The sequence below is a fragment of the Eretmochelys imbricata genome, chromosome 10 (genome assembly GCF_965152235.1).
Source record: "Eretmochelys imbricata isolate rEreImb1 chromosome 10, rEreImb1.hap1, whole genome shotgun sequence".
NCBI classification, from domain to species: Eukaryota; Metazoa; Chordata; order Testudines; family Cheloniidae; genus Eretmochelys; species Eretmochelys imbricata.
In genome coordinates, this window is record NC_135581.1 from 41,877,944 (window position 1) to 41,902,253 (window position 24,310).

At 45.3% G+C, this 24,310-nt stretch overlaps 1 protein-coding gene across 1 annotated transcript in view; it reads right to left on the reverse strand.

Moving 5' to 3' along the window:
- Nucleotides 1-5,957: 5,957 nt before the first annotated feature.
- Nucleotides 5,958-24,310, reverse strand: part of NEO1 (neogenin 1) — a 503,941-nt gene continuing 485,588 nt past the window's right edge. Inside the window, exons 26-29 of the mRNA XM_077827907.1 lie at nt 12,743-12,901; nt 9,704-9,961; nt 8,174-8,310; nt 5,958-6,678 (exon numbers count right to left, since the gene is read on the reverse strand). Coding sequence (XP_077684033.1) covers nt 6,595-6,678; nt 8,174-8,310; nt 9,704-9,961; nt 12,743-12,901 — 638 coding nt within the window. The 3' untranslated portion in view covers nt 5,958-6,594. The remainder of the gene's footprint in view (nt 6,679-8,173; nt 8,311-9,703; nt 9,962-12,742; nt 12,902-24,310) is intronic.

A 24,310-nucleotide genomic window follows, 5' to 3' on the forward strand; every position in this document is an offset into this window, starting at 1 on the left:
GGCCCTCCCATCCAGGGCTTAATGGGTTCTGGGGCTTGCTGAGAAAAGTGATATTAAGAAACATGCAAGTATCACTTTTCACAGCAGACTGACTAGCTATCTACGAAAAGTGATAGGTGTAGGTTTGTTAATAGCACTTTTCGTAGCCTCCCAGGTAGCTACTAAGTGTGCTGTGCTAGTAACAAAGATCACTTTTCACTGCAAGCCCCAGGACCCACTAGGCCCTGGATGGGCAGGGGGAGGGGGACGAAGAGGGAGGCAGCATTATTTTTGTTATTGAGTCTGCCAAAAAAACCCCCCACAAATATACATTACAGTGACCTGGATGTGACTCTGTGCACATTTAACTGGTTTCCCTAAAGTTAATTAAGTATTTTAGGAAAAAAGTGTCAGTGCGGCCACGGGTGAGAGTTGGTGGCCACACTCTAAGGCCGCCAAAAATGTTGTTGCAAGAACCCCTGCTCTAGGAGCTGGACTGCAAGAGGCAGCACATTCCACACAGCCGGGTGTGTCAGACTGGGTTGCAGCACAGGACAGTCTGCAGAGCATGCGCTGGTGGATCATGCAAGGTGTCAAGTCTGAGAGTGTGCCAGATTGAGCTTTGTTCCTTCCCAACCCCCCTTAGTTTCTAGTACTTGTTCCCCGACAACTTGTTTTGTATCACATCAATCAGGCATCTCCCTTCAAGGGCACAGTCACATTCTAGATCTCCACTCATCTCCTCCAGCTGCCCCTCACTCCTCCTGCAGCGTTCTCATCCCCGTCTGCATTCCTTATTTCAGTGCTTTCGCGGCTGGAAAAACCTCCCATGTCCTCTCTATCTAACACCCTCTCTCCTCTTCAAAACCTACTTCTGCCAAGAATCTTCACCAGCTGCCTCCATATCCGCTGTTCCTGCAGTCTTGGTGGCTGAGTTTCAGAGGTGCCAACCACATGCAGCTTTCCTTGACTTCAGTGGCATTTTGGGGTGCTCCTCACATATGAAAATCAGGCCCTTAAGTGTATAAGCACATTGGTGTATCTGCTCTGTAAAGCACTGCATCCATTTATAGTGGGGTATAGATATTTACTCAGTCATGCCCATGACCTGGAGAAAAAGTTTACTCCATGGGCCATGCAGGACAGTTTGCTTTTGCACAGATAAAGTCTGAGGCCTTGTCTAAGTGGGCGGGGTGCACTGGCTTAACGTAAATTTGATTGTATACCCATTTAGTCTGTTAAACCAAAGCATCCTGTTTGAATGCTCTCATTTCAGTTTAAGGGGACTTTTTGTGGTTTATCTTAAACCTGTACCTAACTGATTTAAGCTAACCCAAAACGGCCACTAAGCTGAAAAGCGTGTCCATACAGGAGTTTGCACAGTTTAACTAATCTGGTTTAAATTAACACTCTAGATTAAACCAATGCAATGCTACTGCCTAACAGTGCAGTGACAGGGGGATGTAGTGTTGAATGCATCAGCAGTCTGTTCAGTATCTAGCACAATGGGTCCTGGTCATGACTAGAGCTCCTAGATGCTTTAGTAATGCAAATAACTCATTTGATGGATGATCACATGCTATAAGTTTTTCCAGTAAAGAAGTTACATTTAACTGTGAGGTATATGTGGGATGGGCTGCCCTCTGACATTTATGCTTTGTCATTGCCACTCTGTGGGAGTTAGTAGCCAACCAACCTGAGAAATTCTTCTTGTGAGAGACTTAAGATCACCTCTGCGCTCTAAAGGTCACTTCTCCTCCCTCCACCGTATAAAATTTGTATCAAGTTTTGTTTAAATTGCAAAGCCAATACCATCAAATTACCTGGTGACCAATTTAACAGTGGTCTCTTTCCATTTTTAAACCTAGGCAAGGTGTTTGTTTAGCCTTTTCAACTTTTTCTCTGTCTGGTTTAGGTTCAGATTATGCAACATTCACGGGCTGCTTGATAAATGCACCATTGTACAAAAATGAGGTAAATTTCTTTGTAAACTCCCTGTCTCCTATATACCCACAAAATCCCTGCTCAGCTGCAGTACTGAAGGCAGCTACCTAGAAACACGTTGGAGACCAATTCCCATCTAATTCCGCAACACATTGCCAAAGCTTAAGTGGAAACAATCAGAATCAGACTGACTGTTGCCTTGGTTTGGAGGCTAGCTGCCATGGGCTGTGTAGATGTACCCTAAGAGAACCAGGCTTAAAGTGAGTGTGAAAATGGGAAGCACTTGGAGAGATCATCCCAGTAATGTAACACATGGGATGTTGCTCGTCACAGGCTGCCCACCCTTTGGTCTTGTAGACTGCTTTCAGGGCAGGGAGCCAGGAGACCTGGGCTCTAGTCCAGACTCTGCCAGGGAAGTAGCTAGGTGACTGGCTTGAGAAGTAACTTACCTCTATTTCTGATCAGTAAAATAAAGATAATACTTAACCCACATTGTAAAGCACTTAGAAAGCTACAGCTACAAACGGCTAAGTGCAAAGCATTAGAATTCTGTTCTTCTATGGATTTATGGGTTTATTGTATTAAAGACACTTTCTATAGCATACTTCATTGCTTTGAAATACTCTCATTATGGGGCAAGTTTGTTGGAAAAGGAGATTTATGCTGGTGAGTTTCTGAAATGTAGGGGAGTTAGGTGCAAAGACACTGTGCATGTTGGAAAAAACACACCCCACTAGCAGTGACATGCTGGTTCTGCCTTGGAGCCCCTGAACTCTGCACTGCTCCACCCAGAAGGAAAAACAGGTATGAGTAAAATTCAATCCTGGGTCACCGAAAGGGTTACAAAATAGCAGGTATGGTGTGATAAATGAAGGAGGGGTAGCTCCCTTTTATGGACATCCAGCCAACCAGTAGCTACAAAAATTACCTCTTAGTAGCTGTTCTCTAATTGCTCTACCTGTAAAGGGTTAAAAAGTCTCACTGCTATGCATAGGTAAAAGGAAGTGAGTGGGAACCTGGCCAAAAGAACCAATGGGAAGGCTAGAACTTTTTAAAATTGAAACAAGACTCTCCTTTTGTCTGTCTGTTGTTCTCCCGGGGAGAGGTGCACAGGGCAGCACCTATGCTGTAAAAGCTTGGGCCAGGTATGAAAAATCATTAGTATCATACCTAGAAACTACTCATTTAAAACCCCAGATATGTAAGTAGACCAGGAATGTCTAGGAAGATGCAATTAGGTTTATTCCTTTTATTTCACTATGGCTTGTGGATTCCTCTGTGCTAACCCCAGATGCTTTTGTTTTGCTTGTAACCTTTAAGCTGGACCTCAAGAAAGCTATTCTTGGTGCTTAATCCTTGTAATTGCTCTTTTAAAATCTAGCAATAGTCTGAGTTTCCAGATGTATTTTCTTTCTTTTTTTAATAAATAAAATTTACCTTTTTTTAAGAACATAATTGGATTTTTGTGTCTTAAGAGGTTTGGGCACATGCTATTTAATTAGCTGGCGGCAACAGCTGATTTCCTCCCCCCTCCCCTTTCTCAGCTCTTCCCTGGAGTGGGGTGAAAGGGGTTGAGGGTACCCCCCAGGAAAGCATTCCCAAGTGTGCCTTCCTGGGCTCTCAAAGGGGTTCTGCACTTGGGTGGTGGCAGCATCTATCAATCCAAGGTCAGAGAGAAGCTGTAAGCTGGGGAGTTTAATACAAGCCTGGAGTGGCCACTATTAATTTTTAGAATCCTTGCAGGCCCCCACCTTCTGTACTCGACGTGCCAGAGTGGGGAATTAGCCTTGACATATGGGAATGAACAAAGGGAACAAACTCTCCAAGCAGACCAGAATTTGATTGGATTAAAAAAGTGTATTGGATATCCAATACTAAATAATAAACATGAAGTTATTAAAAAAGCCATAGAGTATACAGCAAATACTACAGAAAAGCAAAAAAAAACCAACCAATCAAAATTGTACAGAAAGGTAGAATTCTACAGCAGTCCTCAAAATTCTCCTACATCAGAATCATAAAACCATATACAGGGTTGGTTTGTTTTTTCCCAAATCCTTCTGAAGGAAGCTGCCATTTAACAGCCTAACGATGACACTACAAGATATACAATGTTCCAAATTCAAAATCACAGGATATGTAAGAAAACGTAGCGTTAAAATGTGAAAAAGTGCAATACAGATTGTACACTGATTTGAATGTTTTTTTAGTTTAACCTTAAAAACCAACAACTTTGAACAGTTGTTTTATCAGTAAAAATACTAGCCCCCACCCCAAATTCAATGGCAATATTAACATTCCCTGTGTTTTACATAAGTAATATTCACAAAGACCCACCAGCTAAGAATACTGAGTACAAATGATGGTACACTTTGGGTATAGGTCAGAGGAAAACATACACAACCCTTACAAGCAACATGTGAATCCAAGTGTGTGTGTTTTGTTCATTAAATACAAGATCTGTAGCTTATTTTGTCCTGAATTGTATTGACAAAGGCCTGAACATCTATTTTCAGGTGCCCCGGGGTGCTCAAACGTTGCACTTTTCACCAACTTTCCCCCCCGTCCCAATAATAAATAATACCAGCAAACCCGCTGGAAATGGCAACACACAAGGAGTCCAGGAAAAGAAAGGAAGTCAAATCCCAAATAAGTCCCAGCTACTTTCCAGGATGATTCATTGCTTCCCTTCTCAGCGTCAGGAACCAAACCATTGGCCTAGACGGTCAGCTTTTAATCCAATGGATAGAAGAAAAAGAAAATGCAGCCTTATTGCTTTCTTTATTACATAAATCCTAATGTTTCCTGCTCTGAGAGGTGCAAGTGTCTCCCAGAGAGCCAGTCTGTGCCCACTGGAAGTGCTATTTGCCTCACCTCTCCTATCATTAACCTGTGTTGGCAGAATAGATTTTCCATATAAAGCCATCAGTAAGTTCTTGTTTTCCTTTCTTCAAAAAAGGGTGTATATGAGTTCCATGGGAAGCTGAGATTTCATCAAACACTACTCCTCAGGCCAGTCACCATTGCCGCATGTGGCACGGCCAAGCATGCTGGTGTACCACATGGCAGCAAGTGTGCAAGTAGGAAAAAGAAGATGCTTCCCTTGCCCCCAGCCCTTCTCCTCATGCAGGAATTCCCTTTTAACTTCCCTCCTCTGCGCAGAGAGATCTGTGAACAGCACCTGAGTCATTAACACTGATTTTTCAACGGGTTTTAAACATGTAGAAAAATACATTTTGCCTTGACTGCAGTTGAACATTTAAGATTCTTTTCAAAGCCCTGTTTAAATGGCCGGGGACAGCAAAACTACGCTAGGGTTGATCTAGCTGAAAGGGCCGGGGTTGGGTGGGTGGGTGGAGGTTAATCTAGTTAAAAAACCCTATGGGTGGGGTTTGATTGTTTCCAAAGGCCTGCTATCCTACTGGATTATAAGAGCTCCACCTTTCTCTGCTTCAGGATATGCCAGCACTTAAACCCTAGATTTAAGTACCATAGCAGCGGAGAAGCGTTGTGCAAACTGTGCACTGCTGACTGCTGTATGTTCTAAGAGCTGAAATAATGCTCAATTTGCGCTTAAACGTTTTAAGATCTGTAGGATCTTTAAAATTATAGCTAACAATAAATCCAAGCACTGTTGCCAAAATAAACTGTGATGTCATCTGTACATATGAATCCTACTGTATAAGAGGAACTTTTAAAAAATCGTTCTAAATGACACTCCCACTGCAATTTAATAAGCAGAGATATAATTAAGTTATAAGAAAGGACATAACAGAAGATGCTTTCATTTTCTTCAGTCTTTTAGTGAACATATGAAGACTGGAAAACAACAATAAGGAAACCTCCCATTAGCTCCTGGCTCCCCTCCCCCTTCCCCATTTACTTTTCCCCCATCAAAGTATTGAAACTGCACAAAAAGCGACAAACAGGTCTTTCAATGTTACATTTCAATTCAAACAGATTTGTAATCTCACAGTGATGAGAGGAGAAAGTCAGGCTTTTAATAATTATAATATAAAAATAATAAAAGAGCTTACAAATAGCAATGCAGCATCCCAAATGGCCATGGATTAACTGCTGGAAGGGGATGTAATTATATGCAGAATAAAAACAAAAACAAAACAGAATACCCCACACTGGCAATGAATTTCCATACACAATAGAACAAGCAGTCAAACGTCAGCCTAGACTGTGGAAAACAACAATGCTTTTCTTTTTTTTTTCAGATTACACAATTTTTTTCCTTTTTATAAAAAAAGATAAAATAAAATAAAAACACACAAATAAAATTGTACATAAATGCGAATGTCCAACACTGAAAAGGCAGGGCAATCACACCACTGAGACAAAACCTGACCAGAAAAAGAATGTAAAGTCCATTTGATTTTTTTTTTTTTTCCTTCTTGCCTGGACACTAGATTTCACCTGATGTGTCCCATCCTGCATGGTTTCAGCAGGCAAACAAGACTTCAACTTGGCAATGACTTTGTTTCAGGACGAGGAGGAGAAAAGTCATCCTTTTTAACCAGCATTAGCATTAATGCACCAGTTGGTTTGTTTGCTTTCTACATCTGCTCTCGTGTGCTGTCCCTCTCTTTCTCTGCTTGTGTTCCAAGGCTGAGTTCCAAGACTTGTAAAACTGGATTTGGAGTCATGTCCTGGTGAAGGTGTTCATGCTGTAGTGATGGCATTAAGGTCCTTCATTAGTCCTTCCAGGTGGGCCATCTCTTTGGTCAGCTCATCCGGTTCATAGTTCTGCAGGAGATTTAAGAGGGTTACTGGACAAGATGAGCTGTGCTCTTTAAGGAAGAGTGGGAGGAAGCATGATCAATGACTCTGGTATACAATAGGACTATAAATCATGTTTAGCAAAGCCAAGTTTTGATGGTTATGTGACTGCAAAAATTGAAACCACCAACAATTTTTCAAATTCTGAAATTTTGCAAAAGTGATGAAAGGAGTAAGAAACTGATGGGCAAAGGGTGCACCAGAATTGGGCATGCAAACAAAACCACAACAAAACATACAGAAATCAAACCAAAAAGGGTGAATTATTGACAAATAGAGTGTGATAGAGAAAAAACACAGAGAAAGTGGAAAAAGAGAAGAAAAACAGAAATTTCAAATTAAACATTTTCTGCACCCACAACACTAAGTACATCAAAGACAATGATTTGAAGCAGTGCTGTGGTAGCATCAGTTACAAAGGATTTTTAGCTGTCATTTTCAAAGCTGGCTGCCTAGTTAGACTGCTTACTTACTAAAAAAAAAAAGATGCTGAGCGGTTTGTAGCTCCCACAGCCTTCAATGGGAGCAAGGGTTGCTCAACATCTTTGAAAATCAAGCCACTCATTCAGGAGCCTAAATAAGGATTTAGGGTCACAGGTTTAAGTGTTTTGACTTTAATCCTCAACTATCCCCTTTTGTCACCCCCACTCTTCATCCTTGGGATGTAACACGATTGTGCTGCATGGGATTTCTAGTAACAGTTAAATCCAGGCACAGCCTTCTTTCACAACAGCTGTAGGGAAATCAAATGCCAACTTGGGCAAGGTCATAGCATGTGAAGCAGCAGTGGCTTTCCAGGAAAGCAAACAATGCTTGCTGGGGCTTCCCACTCTAGTCAGTAATTCTTTGGCACATACAGTCCAGTGCAGAAGTCTAACATAGCTCCTCTTTACCCTGCTCCTCTTTTCATCAAGACAGGTTAGGGGAAAGCCAGAGGCTTGGACAGCTCCTCGTCCTCAGCTAACTGTGCTGGAAGGGAACAACGTTATTGCACGTTCACGTAACTGAGAGGTTTGTTAACTTGAGGTTCTGCTGAACTTGGTAAAATTGTCAATCCCTGCTCAGGAAGGCTCCTGGAGTGGAACAAAGGGAGTAGTGCACATCGAGGCAGAAGTATACTGACAGAGCATTACCATAAGCTTGGCTCTAACTATTAGGCCTTAAACTTAAGTACTAAGTCCTTAACTTCACCACAAAATATAAAAGGAGTTAGCCCTGGGTGAGACTTTCAAAGGCATAAAAGACAGTTCAGAGCCCAACTCCCACTGACTGTCGATGGGTGTTCTAGTCTAGTCTATATAAGTTCTTACACCTGAGTGCCTGACCTGGGTGCCTAACTGTCCTTTATGCCTTTGAAATCGTCTCCCTTATGGTTAGCATTACTATAATGCTCTCTGCGGGCATCCAGGGAAGTTCGTCATGCTGTGGTAAGTGCTGCCAAGAAAGCTGTAAATACACTTACACTTTCTGAGTCCTCAAGCATCCTGGTGGTCTCCTGCACATCAGGGGCGCTGGGCACTACCACTGGCATAGGCGGTCGAGTTCTCCCTAAAGTCCCGATCGACGCAGTCTTCACCGAGTGAACTGGATGGTTAGAAGCTTAAAACAAAAATGTTACATACTCTTAGCTGTGTTCCCTCTAATTTTTCCCACCCATCTGTGGAATGAATTTTGTTATGTGCACCAATATGGAGGTGATGTGTGACACATCACCTTCATATTGGTGCACATAACAAAATGCATGTGGTGGGGGTGGGGCCAAGAGGTTTGGAGTGTGGGAGGGGGCTCAGGGCTGGTGCAGAGGGTTGGGGTACAGGGGTGTGGGCTCTGGGGTTGGGCCAAGGATGAGGGGCTCAGGGCTGGGGCAGAGGGTTCAGTGTGTGAGGGCGGCTGGGGGTGTGGGCTCTGGGGTTGGCCCAGGGATGAGGGGCTCAGGACTGGGGCAGTGGGTTGAGTGCAGGGGGTGAGAGCTCCGGCTGGGGGTGCGAGGTCCGGGGTGGGGCTGGGGGTGAGGGGTTTGGGGTGCAGGAGGGTGCTCTGGGGCTACGGCAGGGAGAGAAAAGACTCCCCTCAGCGCTCTCTCCCCACAGCAGCATCTGGGCTGGGGTGGAGAGGTGCCTCTATCTGCCTCTGGGGCTGGGGCTGCAGGATAGGTGCCCCTCCCCCAATCACAGCAAGTCCAGGCCGGGGGAGGGCTGCCCTGGCCACGCCTGGGTCCAGGCTGCTCTGGGGCTGGCCCGGGCTGCGCTGCCCCAGCCAATCTGGCCACGCCGCCCCAGCTTGGAAGGTCCGGGCCGCAGGCTGAGTTGGGGCCAAGGGAGGGACACCCCTCCGATGGCAGGTTGGGGGCCGGGCTAGGTGGGGATTCTCCGAGCGCCTGTGTGGCGCTAAATAGGCTACTGCGCGGCCGCGCAATTTACAGGGAACTTAGACTCTTAGCCATAATTTCCCTGTCCAGACGGAGAAGCTGGTTATGGGAATGTCAGAAGCATTGCCACAGTGCAGAGAATGCTCTTGAATTGGCCAGATTAAAAGGGTTCTATCAGAATAAAACTTCTTTTCCAGTGGGTTAGAACTAATGCTTCAAATTAACGAACGCTGGAGTTGAACATCCCTTTGGATTATCCAAATACTTGAAGATGAAGTTTATTGCTGTCCTTGAAAACTAAATGTATGAAATTCAGCCCAGTCTGAACTCTTACTACCTCTCTAACATCTCTCTTTGGCTGTCAGGTGTAATCTTTCCCAAATGACTCCTCCTGGCGCATGATGTGCTTGCTTTTAGACAATGGTGGGCCCCAAACCAAAATGGAGTCACATGTGCTAACTTTTCCTTAACACAAAAGCAACTCCTCATTTTCCTCTCCCTCCCTCATCTATCTCCGCTGACAACTCCACTATTTGTCACTCTATCCTCCTCCATGTGCAGGATATGCACTGTGATTCTCAGAGCTATACCATGTCATTTATCCTTCCACCCCACCCTGCTCACCTTGCTGCGTCAATAATGGTGTGCTTGGCAATGCAGGGTCATATGTGGAACCTGTGGGTGGAACTGCTGGCACTGCAAAGCTCTTCAGAGGGTGAGAGGGACGAACGTGGGCAGTAGGGAGACTTTGACCTGAATCCTCCTCCTGCGCATTGGCCAGATAAGATGCTGTGGCACTTTCTGGATCTTGATGGTCAGCACAACATGTCTGAGATGAGGAAGCCGGCATGGTATCTGTGCTTGGTGTATTTCGAACAGATTCTACAATGGGAAAGTAAAAATGGCTCTTATTTTCTTCCATGGAAGTTTTCCCTCTTTTCAGCTAGGCTATTAAATATTTCCTTTTGCAGTGTCCCAATAGCCACATGGGACCAAAGCAGGAGTCTCTACCAAGCGCTTTTCCTGAAGATCTTGGTTAAAGCTAGGGAACTGATTCACGCATCAACAATCCCCTGAGCACTTAACATCCAATACTATGTAACTGCCCTGTTTTAAGAAGTAAGTCCATAAAAATTTCACAAGACAAAAAAAAACCAAAAAACCCCAAACCAAAAAAACCAGCCATCCCATGACAATGCAAGCTTCGGCACAAAAGGAGGTCACAGCTGACCAGATGTTTTGCTGTCCTACAAAGTTTCTGCAGCTTATTTTCAGGCAAATAAGAAACACAAGGGGAAAAACAAAATCACAGCTAATTCATATATAGATTTGGTCTATGATACTGGTCTAACAACAGTGTGTCTCAAACCTTAATATCTAAAAATGTGTATCCCATTCACATTTCCACATTGCATAATCACAAATGACTTCTTCTCCACACTCACCCTAATGTTACCTATGTGCACTTCAATTCTTCTCTGTCTTTTTTTCTAGGTTACTGTGCATAAATAGGATGTAGCAATCAAGATATAATATGCCAAGTGGTGGTCAGTCGACTATTAAAGAAGAGTTCATTTTAGTACACAGCTCCAAAGGGAAAGCATTATCAGCCCAATACCTAAGCAATCAATACGGTGCATCATAAAGTCACCATGAAATTCTGTATCATCATCAGCTTTTGTTTAAGAAATAAACAGCATGTGATGCACATCTTAATTCTAATTTGAGACTAGAACACTCCACAACTTTATAACTACTACAAATATCTACCTGTTTATGTATCACCAATCATTGCGATACATAGATGAAACCAAAATCTTCTGCAGGATCATGAAGGCAGGGCAATGAAAGGGAATCTTGTATTTTTATGGTATCTCTATCTGACCTACTCTGTGCACAAGAAAATATCTTGGCTGCAAGAGCTGCTATTCCCATAATCATCCGAATAGTACAAAAAACAAACAAGCAATACCTTCTACTACAACACAATCCTTCATCTGCATATTAGCAACTTCATGAGGTATTTGAAGCTTTGTCTATGAACTGAAACATTCCAAGTCTCAGAAAACAACCGTACAAGCATCATTGTTGCCTATGATACCTTATTAGGATTCAGAATCTAACAACAGACTAAAGTAGAGGTGGGCAAACTACAGCTTGTGGGCTACATCCAGCCTGCGGGACCGTCCTGCACAGTCCCTGAGCTCCCCGCCAGGGAGATTAGCCTCGGCCCCTCCCACGCTGTCCCCTCTTCCCCTCAGCCATGGGCGCAGTGCAGCTTGTGCCCGCCTACCTGCCAGGTTTTCCAGTAAGCCTGTCTTGCCGCTCAGAGTGGCATGGTAAGGGGGCGGGAGGGGTTGGATAAGGGGCAGGAGGTCCCAGGGTGGAGGATAGGCAGGGGGTGGTTGGATGGGGCAGAGGCTCGGGGGAGTGGGGGGGGGGGCTATCAGGAGACAGGGAGGAGGGGGGGCTGGAGTCCTGGGGGGGCAGTTAGGGGACAAGGAGTAGGGGGGTTAGATGGGTTGGGGGGGCTGTCAGGGGGCAGGGATGTGGATAGGGATCGGAGAAGTCAGGGGACGGGGGGGTTGGATAGGGGGTGGGGTCCTGGGGGGGGCGGGGTCCTGGGGGGGGCACAGTTAGGGGCAGGGGGTCCCGGGAGGGGGCGGTCAGGAGACAAGGAGCAGGGGGGGTTGGATGGGTTGGGGGATCTGAGGGGGGCAGATAGGGGGCAGGGGCCAGGCTGTTTGTGGAGACACAGCCTTCCCTACCCAGCCTTCCATACAGTTTTTCAACCCCAATGTGGCCCTCGGGCCAAAATGTTTGCCCACCCCTGGACTGGAGGCATTGCATTCATTGTATCCTAAGAAGTTTAACTATTTGTGATTCCTACAGCATACACAGCAATGTTGCCTAGATATTTCTCATAGCACTGGCTGCTTTAATAGGAATACTGAAAGACTTGTACTTACACACCACTGTGCCTGAAGCTTAAAAACATTATGTAGGAAAGATCAAGATTTTTTGTTGTTGTTTTAACACAACCAATCAGGGAAGTTATTAATGTTCTAAGTGTGCACAAATTAAATGTAAACAGGGTTTTAGATTCTATAGGTGCTAAAAAAGGACACTATCCGATATCTCAGGCTCAACATTTGACCCAAGCAAAATTCAGATAATTGGGGCAAAATCTTCATAAGTACAAAGGGGATTTTGTTCATTCTTAACTCATCACTGCATTACTGGGAAATAAAAATAAAGCTGATAACTCTTCTGTTCCATTTCTGGGTCTTCAGTAGGAATGAACTAGCAAACACTATTCCCAGAGATGGGCTCTCAGTGCTGAATTGGTTATACAAAGCACACTGCTCACTGTGATGAGGTGTGGTGCAAGTTAAGCTGCAGCTGCCACGCAAAAAACCCAAACATGCTCATTTTAGTTTCAGTCAAAACAAGGAGACTCATTGTCTGACATATAAAAAGGAAAAAATACCAGTAGGCACAGGGTATGCTATTTTCTCACTTCTAAGGAGACCATAAGAGCAATGGGGACTGATCAGAGCAAACTACTAAAGATGACTTGAGGGTTTTCCTTGGAACTTTGCTTTCCACAGTTTGTGAATAGTTCCCTTTCAAATGAATGCTACCTGGTCATTCATCTCTCACCTGTGGAATTGGCCCTGTCTGAATTGGACATGGACGTGCCAATCGGCCAAGGGTTGACCTGATGATGGTGATAGCTGCGAGTTGGAGAAGCGAGGCTGCCGGAGTGGAAATGATGGTGAGGGTTATCGAGTGAATGGATGGGATGAGCGCTAATCACAGCTGTGAATGGACACAAGACAGAAAAAACGCTTAACATACTGACAAGCACGCACACATACAGAAATGCACTGCACCCCTCCCTTCTCCCTCAACAGCACAGTACAAGGTAGCCAGCCATTCATCAGATTCAGAAAGGAATCAAGTGGACTTATTTTAACATCAAATTCCTGCTCTACCCCCTACTATAAAAAAAAAACACCCTCCCGACATCAGTCTTCTCATCATTTTTCTTATGCTGAAAGAACACACCACCTGGTCACCTGCTTTCACTGAGAGGCCTCTTGAGAACATTAGGATCAGCTCCTTTTAGAGCTTTCCTGTATGACTCTAGGATGTAAACTTCACACCTAATAAGGGGAATGGAAATGTGAACTCAAACTGTGAAAACCATTTCAGTCTGAGAGAATTTAATTTTCCAACAAGCATGAACAAGTATTACAGTACCTTTGGTTAATTAAATAATGCTAGACAGATGGTGAGACGCACAGGATGAGATGCAAAAGATTTATTCATGCCTTCTGCTCAGAATCAGCAGAATTCTCATCCAATACATTCAAATTGGAGGCCTTTTTTTCTCTCCACACTTTTCTTTCTGCCTGAGAGGTATGAATACTTGAATTTCTCAAGAGGGCAGCATTTGTATATCTTACATTCTCCTCAACTTGTGGCAGTGACATTAACAGCAAAGCAAGGGTTTCTACAACTGCAAGTTCACACTACATTCCAGAATTTGGAGGGCTGTCTTACACAGGATTTGGTTCTTATGCTAAACTCAAACACTAGATTACTCAAGAAATGGCCCAAAAGAAAGTTGGAGGGATATGCTGAAGGTTAGGTCTCATTGCTAGCACCATAGTTAAAGAATAAGAAAACTGCAGTCGGTTACTTACCCAAACATGAAGTTGCCCAGACCTATTGCCTCTAAAACTCCCCTGTTAGAAGTCACACACCATGTGAATCCAGAATCTTTTCATAGAATCACAGAATATCAGGGTTGGAAGGGACCTCAGGAGGTCATCTAGTCCAACCCCCTGCTCAAAGCAGGACCAAGCCCCAATTTTTGCCCCAGGATCCCAAATGGCCCCCTCAAGGATTGAACTCACAACCCTGGGTTTAGCAGGCCAATGCTCAAACCACTGAGCTATCCCCACCCCCAAAGTAGTTGGGGGTAAAGTAGTAGTTTTAAAGTAGTTGGTACAGCTAGGGCCTCCTGCCTCACTGCATGCAAGTTTGTACACAAAGTTTGGTTAAAAAGAATGAAACCCCTGCTCCCTCCATTCCTATTCACCTGTTTGGATAACAGTCTCTGAGGTGGGGAGGGTGTGAATTTGTGGAGGCAGTGTATTCAGAGATCTGCAGTAAAAGGGAGATCTTACCTGGCTGAGATTATAGCAGTCACAAAAACCATGGGGCATCTATCATGTCATCAAATTGGGAAAAACAAACTATCACTATAAATTGTAGCTATTTCAACTTGTAGAAAAAAACCTCCCATCGACAACTCTGGGCGCTTTCACAATGATTACAAATACACATCTCAAAAATGATGCATTATAAGATAACAGATGGGGCACATAAATAAACAGCTGTCAATTAACATCAAAAGTCTTACACTTTCCATTGCACTCCCTTCCCAAATGTCTGAGGGGAAAAATGGATTTGCAGTGTTTCTGGAGAGTTAACCAATTGGAACTGGTAACCAAGAATGAGTTCCATGTTGAGGGACAATCCCAGAGAACACCCTGCTAATGCCCATCACATGTTTAAATGAATTGGACTCCAGTTTGAATGCAGATTTGTCAGATTCCCAGACCCTAAACCATCTGCAGGTTTGTGAGTTAAAACCAACACCTTAAATGAACAAGCAGCTAACAAAGATCATGGTGCAGGGGCTAATTTTGAAGACTCAAAACTACAGTCTTAGAAATTAGATAAACAGTCTCCAGAAGGACAGGAAAAAGGGGCACAAACTGATAACAATGGTTCTGTAGGACCCTTTAAAATTTTTGTTTTGCAGTAGCCAGCACCAGAGGAGCTAAGAACAGCTGCCTTCGGACATGCCTGAGGCTGCTAATACAACTGCAGCTGCCAACAACTTTGATGAGACTGGTTTTGTGAGCGACAATGCTGGGAGAAGGCTAGAGCCTGGGCAGTAGCCCCTCAGCTGTTCTATATTATCCGAGTTGATGAAAGTGGTTCCTGTGAAAAAACACCTTCAAAGCCCCTTGAGATGGTGCCAGGTTCCATCAGCTTAGGCAATCCCCCCTTCCCCACCTTTCACTAAACCAAACAGACAGCAGCTTCTAGAACCAGACTTTTTACTCTAGATTTCCCCCAGCTCAAGTAATGCCATCCAACTACCCTAATTACTGACTGATCTCTATTTAACTGTATTTAAAAATTAACCAAAAAAGAGCCAAGGAAGAGACCTGCAGGCACAGACCAAGACACTCCAAATGATGCTCAGCACTCAGTGTGGTGGTAGAAGGAACTCAGACAGTTATATCATCTCTGGCATCTGATGTTTGATGAATCAATGGGGTGCTTATCCAGTGTCTTTGGGCTTTCAAGAGGGTTCCAGGAGCCAAAGCACCGGTCGTGGTCACAGGGTGACAATAACCCTTTAAGAGGACACAGGACCAGTGCACCTGTGTCTCCTGAGCCCACTTATACTGGGCTTAAAAGAGGGCATCTGGGACCGAGAGGGAAGAGAGACCCAGCAAGTGAAGGTTGCCTTAGAACACAGACTGAGTCAGTTAGAAAAGAGGGCGGCGAGAGCTGCCAGAGCCAGGTAACTGTAGGAGGTTCCTGGCAGAAGACTGAAGATATGAGAGCAGCGAGAGAGGTTTGCTGGTTGGCACCCCAAGCCAGAGAGCTAGGGCCAAAGAGGCTGAAGGCCAGGGAGCAGCAGAGGGAGGTACCTGCTGGCTCTATGCTGGAGAGCTGAAGCAGAGGGCCACAGAGAGCAGAAGGGGTGAGCAGCAGAGAAGCTTTCCTGCTGCTACCTGCATGCCTGAGAGGTGGACACAGGGGAACAGTGAGGGATTCTCTGAGAAGAGCAGGGTTGCACTCCAGCTGGAAGGGTTGGGGTGGCTGTCCTGTTAGCGGGACAGAAGAGGACTCACAAAGAGTCTGGATGTGACTGAAGGTCCCAGTGCATGGGATGGAGGAGAGCATCTTGGGGTTTTAATGACTACTTGCACTGGGGTGATACACTGAACTATGTGGTTGGACCTTTGCACAATGTATTTATAGCAAACCGGCCCCCAGGAGTGTTGTTATTTAAGTGAGAGGGCCTGAAGTGGAGTTACTGGTAATTCTGAAAGGGGAAACTGAGGCAGATGCGCCTATCATGCTGGGGCCTACCAAAAGTGTGTGCTCCAGGTGGAGCCACCCTCTTACAGGCACCATCCCAGAAATGGGAATGTACAGAGGCCGTCTAAGACAGTGGTCCCCAAACGTCTTACCTCGCACCCCACCCTTATCCCTGTCCGTTCCCCCCTCCCCACAGACCTGGGAGCAGGGCCGTGGCTCTGGGAGGATGGGACACAGATAGGGGTAAGGGGGCTGAGGCTGGGGCCACAGCTGGGGGTGGGAGCAGCCTCTTGGCCAGGGGTGAAGGCCTGCAGATGCGGCCAGGCACAGAGCCCTGGGTGTGGGGTGGACAGCTGGGACCCTGGGTGCGGAGCTGGTAGCCGCAGCCAGGAGCAGATCCTTGGGTGTGGGGCCATCAGCCGGTGCCAGGGACAGGAGCAGAGTTGGGCAGTGGCTCCCTCCCTGCCCCCTGTGGGGGCTGGTATAGGCCCCAGCCGTGCCCCACCCCCCCAAAATGTTACTCTGTGCCCCCGGGGCACGCCCCCCACAAATGGAAGACCTCTGCTCTAAGAAGAGCAAGGCTCTTGCCATACAGGCTTTGAGATGCTTTCCTGAGAGAAGCTGCCTGCACTGTGAGGATACATTTTAGTTGCGGTTTCTTCTCAGTGTGGACAGGGTGTCCTTTTTGAAAATACAAGGATGGATTCTTTCAATGAAATACCAAAAGATAAACCGTTTCTTCTGCACTCTCTGGGGGAAGCTTGAAGCTCCGGGTCAGAATGCTATCTGCAGCCAATGCAGCTGATATCGTACCAGTGTCAGTCTCACCAGAGAGAGTATCTGAACACAAACATGTTTGAGTCTTACCCTAATTAAATTTTTAATTGTCTACAAACTCAGATCCTGGTTGCTGGAGGCTCTTGTAACTGTTGTTTAATAAAACAGACATCTAAGCCAAAATAAAAGTCATAAGGAAAATCTTCAAGATGCTCTTGAGGAACCAGATGAGATCACATATCTCCTTGACATTCAGTACATCATGTTAACCTGCCACCCAGACAGCTGTATTAGTGGTAGATTCTTACTTCATCACAGACACATGCTGCTCATAGCTCACATTTCTGGGCAATGAGGTCTCTCATTAAAAACGAACACAATGTATGCCAGTCAAGTGAACAGTAAGTTTGATCTCGCAAAAGATTCAATGTTCCTTGCAAAAATAATGCCACACACATTTATTTCTGTCAGCATCGTGAACTGGATACTGCCAACTCCCTAGAATACTTACTGCTACAGTAGGAGACCAAATCCTTCCATTAAGAACATAAGAACGGCCATACTGGGTGAGACCGAAGGTCCATCTAGCCCAGTATCCTGTCTTCTGACAGTGGCCAACTGTCAGGTGCCCCAGAGGGAACGAACAAGTGATCCATGCCCTGTTGCCCATTCCCAACCTCTGGCAAACAGAGGCTAAGAACACCATCCCTGACCATCCTGGCTAATAGCCATTGATGGACCTATCCTCCATTAATTTATTTAGTTCTTTTTTGAACACTGTTATAGTCTTGGCCTTTACAACATCCTCTGGTAAAGAGTTCCACAGGTTGACTGTGCGTTGTGTGAAGAAATACTTCCTTTTGTTTGTTTTAAACCTGCTGCCTATTAATTTCATTTGGTGACCCCTAGTTCTTACGTTATGAGAAGCAGTAAATAACACTTCCTTATTTACTTTCTCCACACCAGTCATGATTTTATAGATCTCTATCATATCCCCCCTTAGTCGACTCTTTTCCAAGCTGAAAAGTCCCAGTCTTATTAATCTCTCCTCATATGGAAGCCATTCCATAACCCTAATAATTTTTGTTGCCCTTTTCTGAATCTTTTCCAATTCCAATATAGCTTTTTTGAGATGGGGCAACCATACCTGCACGCAATATTCAAGATGGGGGCATACCATGGATTTATATAGAGGAAATATGATATTTTCTGTACTATTATCTATCCCTTTCTTAATGATTCTCAACATTCTGTTCGCTTTTCTGACTGCCGCTGCACACTGAGTGGATGTTTTCAGAGAACTAGCCTCAATGACTCCAAGATCTCTTTCTTGAGTGGTAACAGCTAATTTAGGTAACAGTTAATTACCTATACCATGTTACGGGCCTGATCATGCACACTGCTGAGCACCCTCTACATGCACTGAATTCAATGAGAGTGGAGGGCACTTAGCACCAGGCAGGAGATGCTCAGCATACTGTAGAATTGGATCCTATATGCCTTTATCTATAGGCTACTCTTGTTCCATACTAAAGGAATGCATTTTGTTTTGGAAAAGACTGCTTTCAATATCAAAAGAGTGCAAGGGAATGGGGGAATAGGTTTTTGGCATCTGAATTCATCAAAAAATCATATAAATCTAAATCCTTCGTCATCCTTACTGCACCTGACACCCTTCCCACACGGGATGGAGGAGAGCTTTCAGAATCAGACTCAAATGACTACAGGTTCCTCATAAGGCATCTATATTTAACAGCTTACACAATTTTTAAGTAACTACTCAGAGCACAGATGATTAGTGTAAAATCTTGACGGTCTTTCTTCACTCTTTCCCCAATGTATGTAAAACAGGAAGAAATCAAGGAACATTGCACTGAGTAGTTAAAAAGAAACCAACAACCCAATTTGTCATTCTAAGAATTATAATCTTGTAAAAACCTTTGAGCATAGAAAGAAAGAGCAAGCTAAGAAATTCCGAAACAGAGCTATTGATGTCATCAGACTAGTTGGAAAAAGAAAGTGGGGGCCAGGGAATGTGAGAGTTCAAAATTATGTATTTTTATGTAATTAAACAAAGCACCAGAAGGTTGAAAGTTGAGATGTAAAGAACTGGCCACAACAACCTCTCTCAAAAATACTCAAGTATGCGTGCGATTACTTGGATATGTAGACCATAGAATTAAAGAAGCACAGGGCTAGAAGGGACCGCAAGGAACATCTAGTCTAACCCTCTGCCAAGATGCAGGATTTGTTGTGCCTGAACCATCCAGGACAGATGGCAACCCAGCCTCCTTTTGAAACCCTCCAGTGAAGGCGCTTCCACGATCTCCCGAGGCATCTGTTCCATTGTCCTACTGTGCTTACAGTTAGGAATTTTTTCCTAAGATTAAATCTAAATCTGCTATGCTGTAGTTTGAACCCATTGCCTCCTGTCCTGCCCTCTGTGGCAAGAGAAACCAACTTTTCTCCACCTTTTTAATGGCAGCCTTTCAAGTATTTGAAGACCACTATATTGTCCCCCCATTAACCTCCTTGTTTCCAAACTAAACATACTCAGTTTCTTTGGCCTTTGCTCATATGGCTTGCGTTCCATCCCTTTGATCATCTTTGTCACTCTCCTCTGGATCCTTTCCAGATTCTCTACATTCCTTCTATATATTGGCAACCAATACTGGACACAGTACTCCAGCTGAGGTGTATGTAAACTGATTGCTCAAGGAAGTCTGAGCTTAGGTCAGGCAAGTGCTGTGTTCCTTTATCACACAGTTCTGTCAATGAATGCCAGCCTTCATCTGGAATTCCCCTCCTATGCCTAGCCTTGACCTTCTCTTGAGCAGTGATGGAGTTCTTTGAGATGTGTCCCCCTTCTGGAGCTCCACTTAAGGTGTACACACGGCCCATGTGCCTTTGATCAGGGTTTTTCGGTAGCAGTGCTCATCTGGCCTGCACACATACTCCAGATAGCCTCATGCCCTGTGTTGAGGATATACAGAACTGTATGGGTGAATGACCCTTGGTTCCTTCTCTATGGTGAAGTCCTGCAAGACAAGACTCTGAAGCAGAGGGCGGTCAGTGGAGCACACATAGGGACATGCATCTCAAAGAACTCCAGTTACTGCACAAAGTGAGTAACCTCTTCTTCTTCTAGTAGTGCCCCTATGGGTGCTCCACTTCAGGTGATTCCCAAGCAATATCATCAGAAGGAGGAAGGAGCTTCAGAGCTGGATCTAACACTGAAGATATAATTGCAATGCCAACCAAAACCTCTGAACTGGAGGCATGAACCAAGGCATAATGTTTAGAGAAAGTATGTACTGAGATACAGCTTGCAGCTCTACAGATTTCAACAACTGTAACATCTTTCAATATTCCCATAGAGGTAGACTAGGACTTTATTGAATGGGGTAGAACTCAAGAAGGATACTGAATGCTGGCAGCCTCATAACAAGAGATAATATACCCTGAGATTCATCTCGACAGTTTTTGGGTGAAAACTGTGGATCCTTTGGATCTGTCCACAAAATAAACAGTCTGGGTGACTTTCTAAACAGTTGAGGTCTGTCCAGATAAAAGTCAAACACCCTTTTAACATCCAAGGTATGGAGGATAGTTTCCTCTCTGGTCTGGCGTGGCTCTGGGATAAAAACTGGAAGATAAATAACCTGGTTAATATGAAATTCAGGAGATACTTTAGGAAGAAACTTAGGATGTGGCTGCAATTCAAATTTTATCCTTGAAGAAAAATGTAAAAGGAGCATCTGCCATTGAAGTTCCCATTTTTCCAACTCTCCTGGCAGAAGTGATGGCCACCAAAAAGCCTCTTTCATTGATAGCTAAAATAGAGGACACACAGTGTCTCAAAGGGAGGTATCATAAGGGAATTAAGAACCAAGTTTAAGGGTGGGCCCTTTAATTTGCAGGAAGAGATTAATCAATCCCTTGATGAATCTTGCCGTTGTGGGGTAGGCAAACAGTAAGAATCCCTCTACCAGTGAATGAAAGGCTGTGATAGCCACCAAGTGAAACTTGATGGAACTCAGAGAAACACTTATCTTTTTTAATTCCGACAGGTAATTGAGAACAGCAGAGCGCAAAACTGCCCCTGGGCACACCAGTGGTGGAATCTCTTCCATTTTCAATGTTAAGTGTTTCAGGTAGATATCTTCCTGCTCTTTAACAATACCTGTTGTACTTCTGCTGAAATCTCCAGCCCCAAGAACCATCAGGGAGCCAAGCTCTGAGCTGAAGCATTCTCAAGTTGAGATGAAAAGTCTGACTGGAATCAAAACAGTTGGAAGTCTCAATGGTGGACAAGAAATGAGGCGAATCAGGTAAGGATACCACACGTGTCTTTGCCAAGTTGGTACAACTAGAATGATTCTGACTTAGTCGTGTTTAATCTTGTTCAACACACTGAGGATCAATGGTTTTGGGGAGTATACTGTAAGAAGACCCCTTGTCCAAAAAATTAGGAAGGTGTCTCCTAGGGATTGGGACCCAGTCCCTATCTCAAGCAGAATTTCTTGCACTTCCTGTTGGTAGTGATGGCAAAGTCCACATCTGGAAGCCCCCAAGTGAGAAGAATATGTTTGAGAATTTGAGACTCTGAGTCCCACTCGGAATCTAGTGAGTGCCTGTTCAGATTGTCAGACATTGTGTTTTGTATGCCTGGAAGGTAACAGGTTGAGATGAGGGTGTGATTGGCTACATACCAGCTATATTCTGGGCAGATATACCGGCTATATATCGGGCACATTGCTTTACAAAAGTACAAGTCATAGCAGTTGAAGACAACTTCTTTTCGATGCCTGCAGGCTTATTTGAAACCTGGAGATGGCGATTGTTAGGGTCATAAACCTGTCAACAGGTAGGTAAGCCCTGGCTGTTACAGCATCCAGAGACACCCCTATGAATTGTATCTGCTATACTGAGGTCAGAATGGATTTTTCCAATGTTGAGTTGAAGACCTAACCTGTAGAATAGAGACATGGTTATCCGTACTGCAGAAAGAATTTTGTTGTACAATCAGTACTTAAGAAGCCAATTATCGAGGTAAGGGAAAATGAACACACCTAGCTGTCATAGGTGAGCGGCTACCACTGATATAACTTCTGAGAACACGCTTGGTGCAGAGAAGAGGCTGAATGGAAGCAATCCTGGCCATTGAAGGGGAGGATCTACATCGATTCCTGAGCCGCCGTTGACAGACCCAAGAGCAGCAGCCAGGAAGCAGACCTTCACATGGAGATGGCGGAGGCCATGGTGTGAACCACAGAGTCTTCTGTGTCTGAGGCTGCTTGGAGGGCCACTCTCACTGCAGCCATGTCCTCTTCGAGGATCGCCCACAATTCATTCCTGGACCCTTCGGGCAGCGAGACCTCAAAATTGGCCATAGACTGCCACATATTGTAGTCATAGCAACCAAGGGGGGCTTGGTAGTTGGCCACTCTCAACTGAAGGCAGGAAGACGGATAAATTTTTCGCCCAAACAGATCCAATCTTTTTGAGTCTTTTTGACTATAAAACAAAGAAACCTCTTGTGAGGGGGTGAAATGCAATGTGAAAAAACGTATGCTGAAGATCAAGGGCCACAAACCAATCTCTGGAATCTAATGATGGAATTATAGCTGTGAGAGTCACCATTCTTGGCTAATGACCAAGTTGTGGGACAGGGGTCTGTACCTGCAGGAAGAGTCTCTCGAGGATTCTCAAGCATCTGACAATCATGTCATGAGAAAACACCGTCTAGCCTTGGATCAGTGGTGAAAAGTGGAAATGGCCACAAGATGCACTCTAATAGAAGAGAGTGACAGGCCCTGGTTCCTCAGACGAAGCAGGTAGTCTAAGATAGACTGTATGGAAGTGTGCGAGGGAGAGATGCCACGCTCAGACGCCCAGTGGGAAAACCTCATCCATTTGGCCAGGTAAGTCAGTCTGGTTGAGGGCTTCCTGCTTCCCAGGAGGACCTGTTGGACCTCATCCGAGCAAATCCGCTCCTCCGGGTTCAGCCACGCAGCACCCATGCTGAGAGGAAGAGGGACATGATGCTGGGGTGCAGGAGCCGACCATGGTCCTCTGACAGCAGGTCTGGATAGTTGGGCAGGGTCCAGGGCGGGGCCGCTGCCACGTTCATGAGCATGCTGAACCAGTGCTGGCGAGGCCACACCAGGGTGATCATGATAATCTGTGCCTTGTCTCTCTTGATCTTTGCTAGGACCCTGTTGATGAGAGGAATCAGAGGGAATACATACATCAGGTTCCCTGACCACAACAGAAGGAAGGGATTGGAGAGGGAGTCCTTGCCCAGGCCTTATCGTGAACAAGACTGGTGGCATTTCTTGTTTAGCCTGGTGGCAAACATGTCTACTTGGGGAGTTCCCCACCTCTGGAATATCATACAGGCTACCTCCAGGTGGAGTGACCACTCGTGGTGAGAGGAGAAGTACTTGCTGAGGTGATCCGTTAGTGTGTTCTTGACGCCAGGGAGATGACAAGCTTCCAGATGGACTTTGTGGCTGATGCAGAAGTCCCAGAGATGGAGTGCCTCTTGGCAGAGAGTCGAAGAATGTGCTCTCCCCCGCTTTGCCTGTTGATGTAGAACATCAAGGCCGTGTTGTCCATCAGGACTCTCACCACCTTTCCTGACAGGTGATGTAGGAAGACTCCGTATGCCAAGCGGACCGCCCTGAGTTCTTTGATTGTTATGTGTAACGTCATCTCCTTCATGGACCACATACCCTGGGTGTGGAGGTCGCCGAGGTGTATGCCCCAGCCGAAGTCCGAGGTGTCCGATACCAACTTGATAGAGTGATGGGGGTTGTCGAATGGAACCTCCTCTGGGACCGTGTATGATAGGTCCACCATCGCAGTGACGCGAGTACTGCCAGGGGAATGGTAACAACATTGTCCAGGTGATCTCTGGACTGGGAATAGACCATCGCGAGCCATTGCTGTAGGGACCACATCTGGAGTCTGGAATGGCAGACAATGTATGTGCACGCTGCCATGTGACCTGGCTATAGTCAGGGGGAATGCGGAGACTTCCGCGATGAGATCTGTCAACGTCTGGCGGCAGGAACACTCTGGCGCAGGTTGAGTCGAGCACCACTCCAATTAACTCTATCCTTTGCACTGGAACTAACATAGACTTTTTGTCATTCACCAGTAGGCCCAGGGAATGACACATGTGGCTTGCAGCACCGCAACATTCTCCTGGACCTGAGAGCTGGAGTTGCCCTTGACTAGCCAGGTGTCAAGGTATGGGTAGATCTGGATACCCTGATGCTTGAGGTAAGCAGACATCCACCGACAGCACTT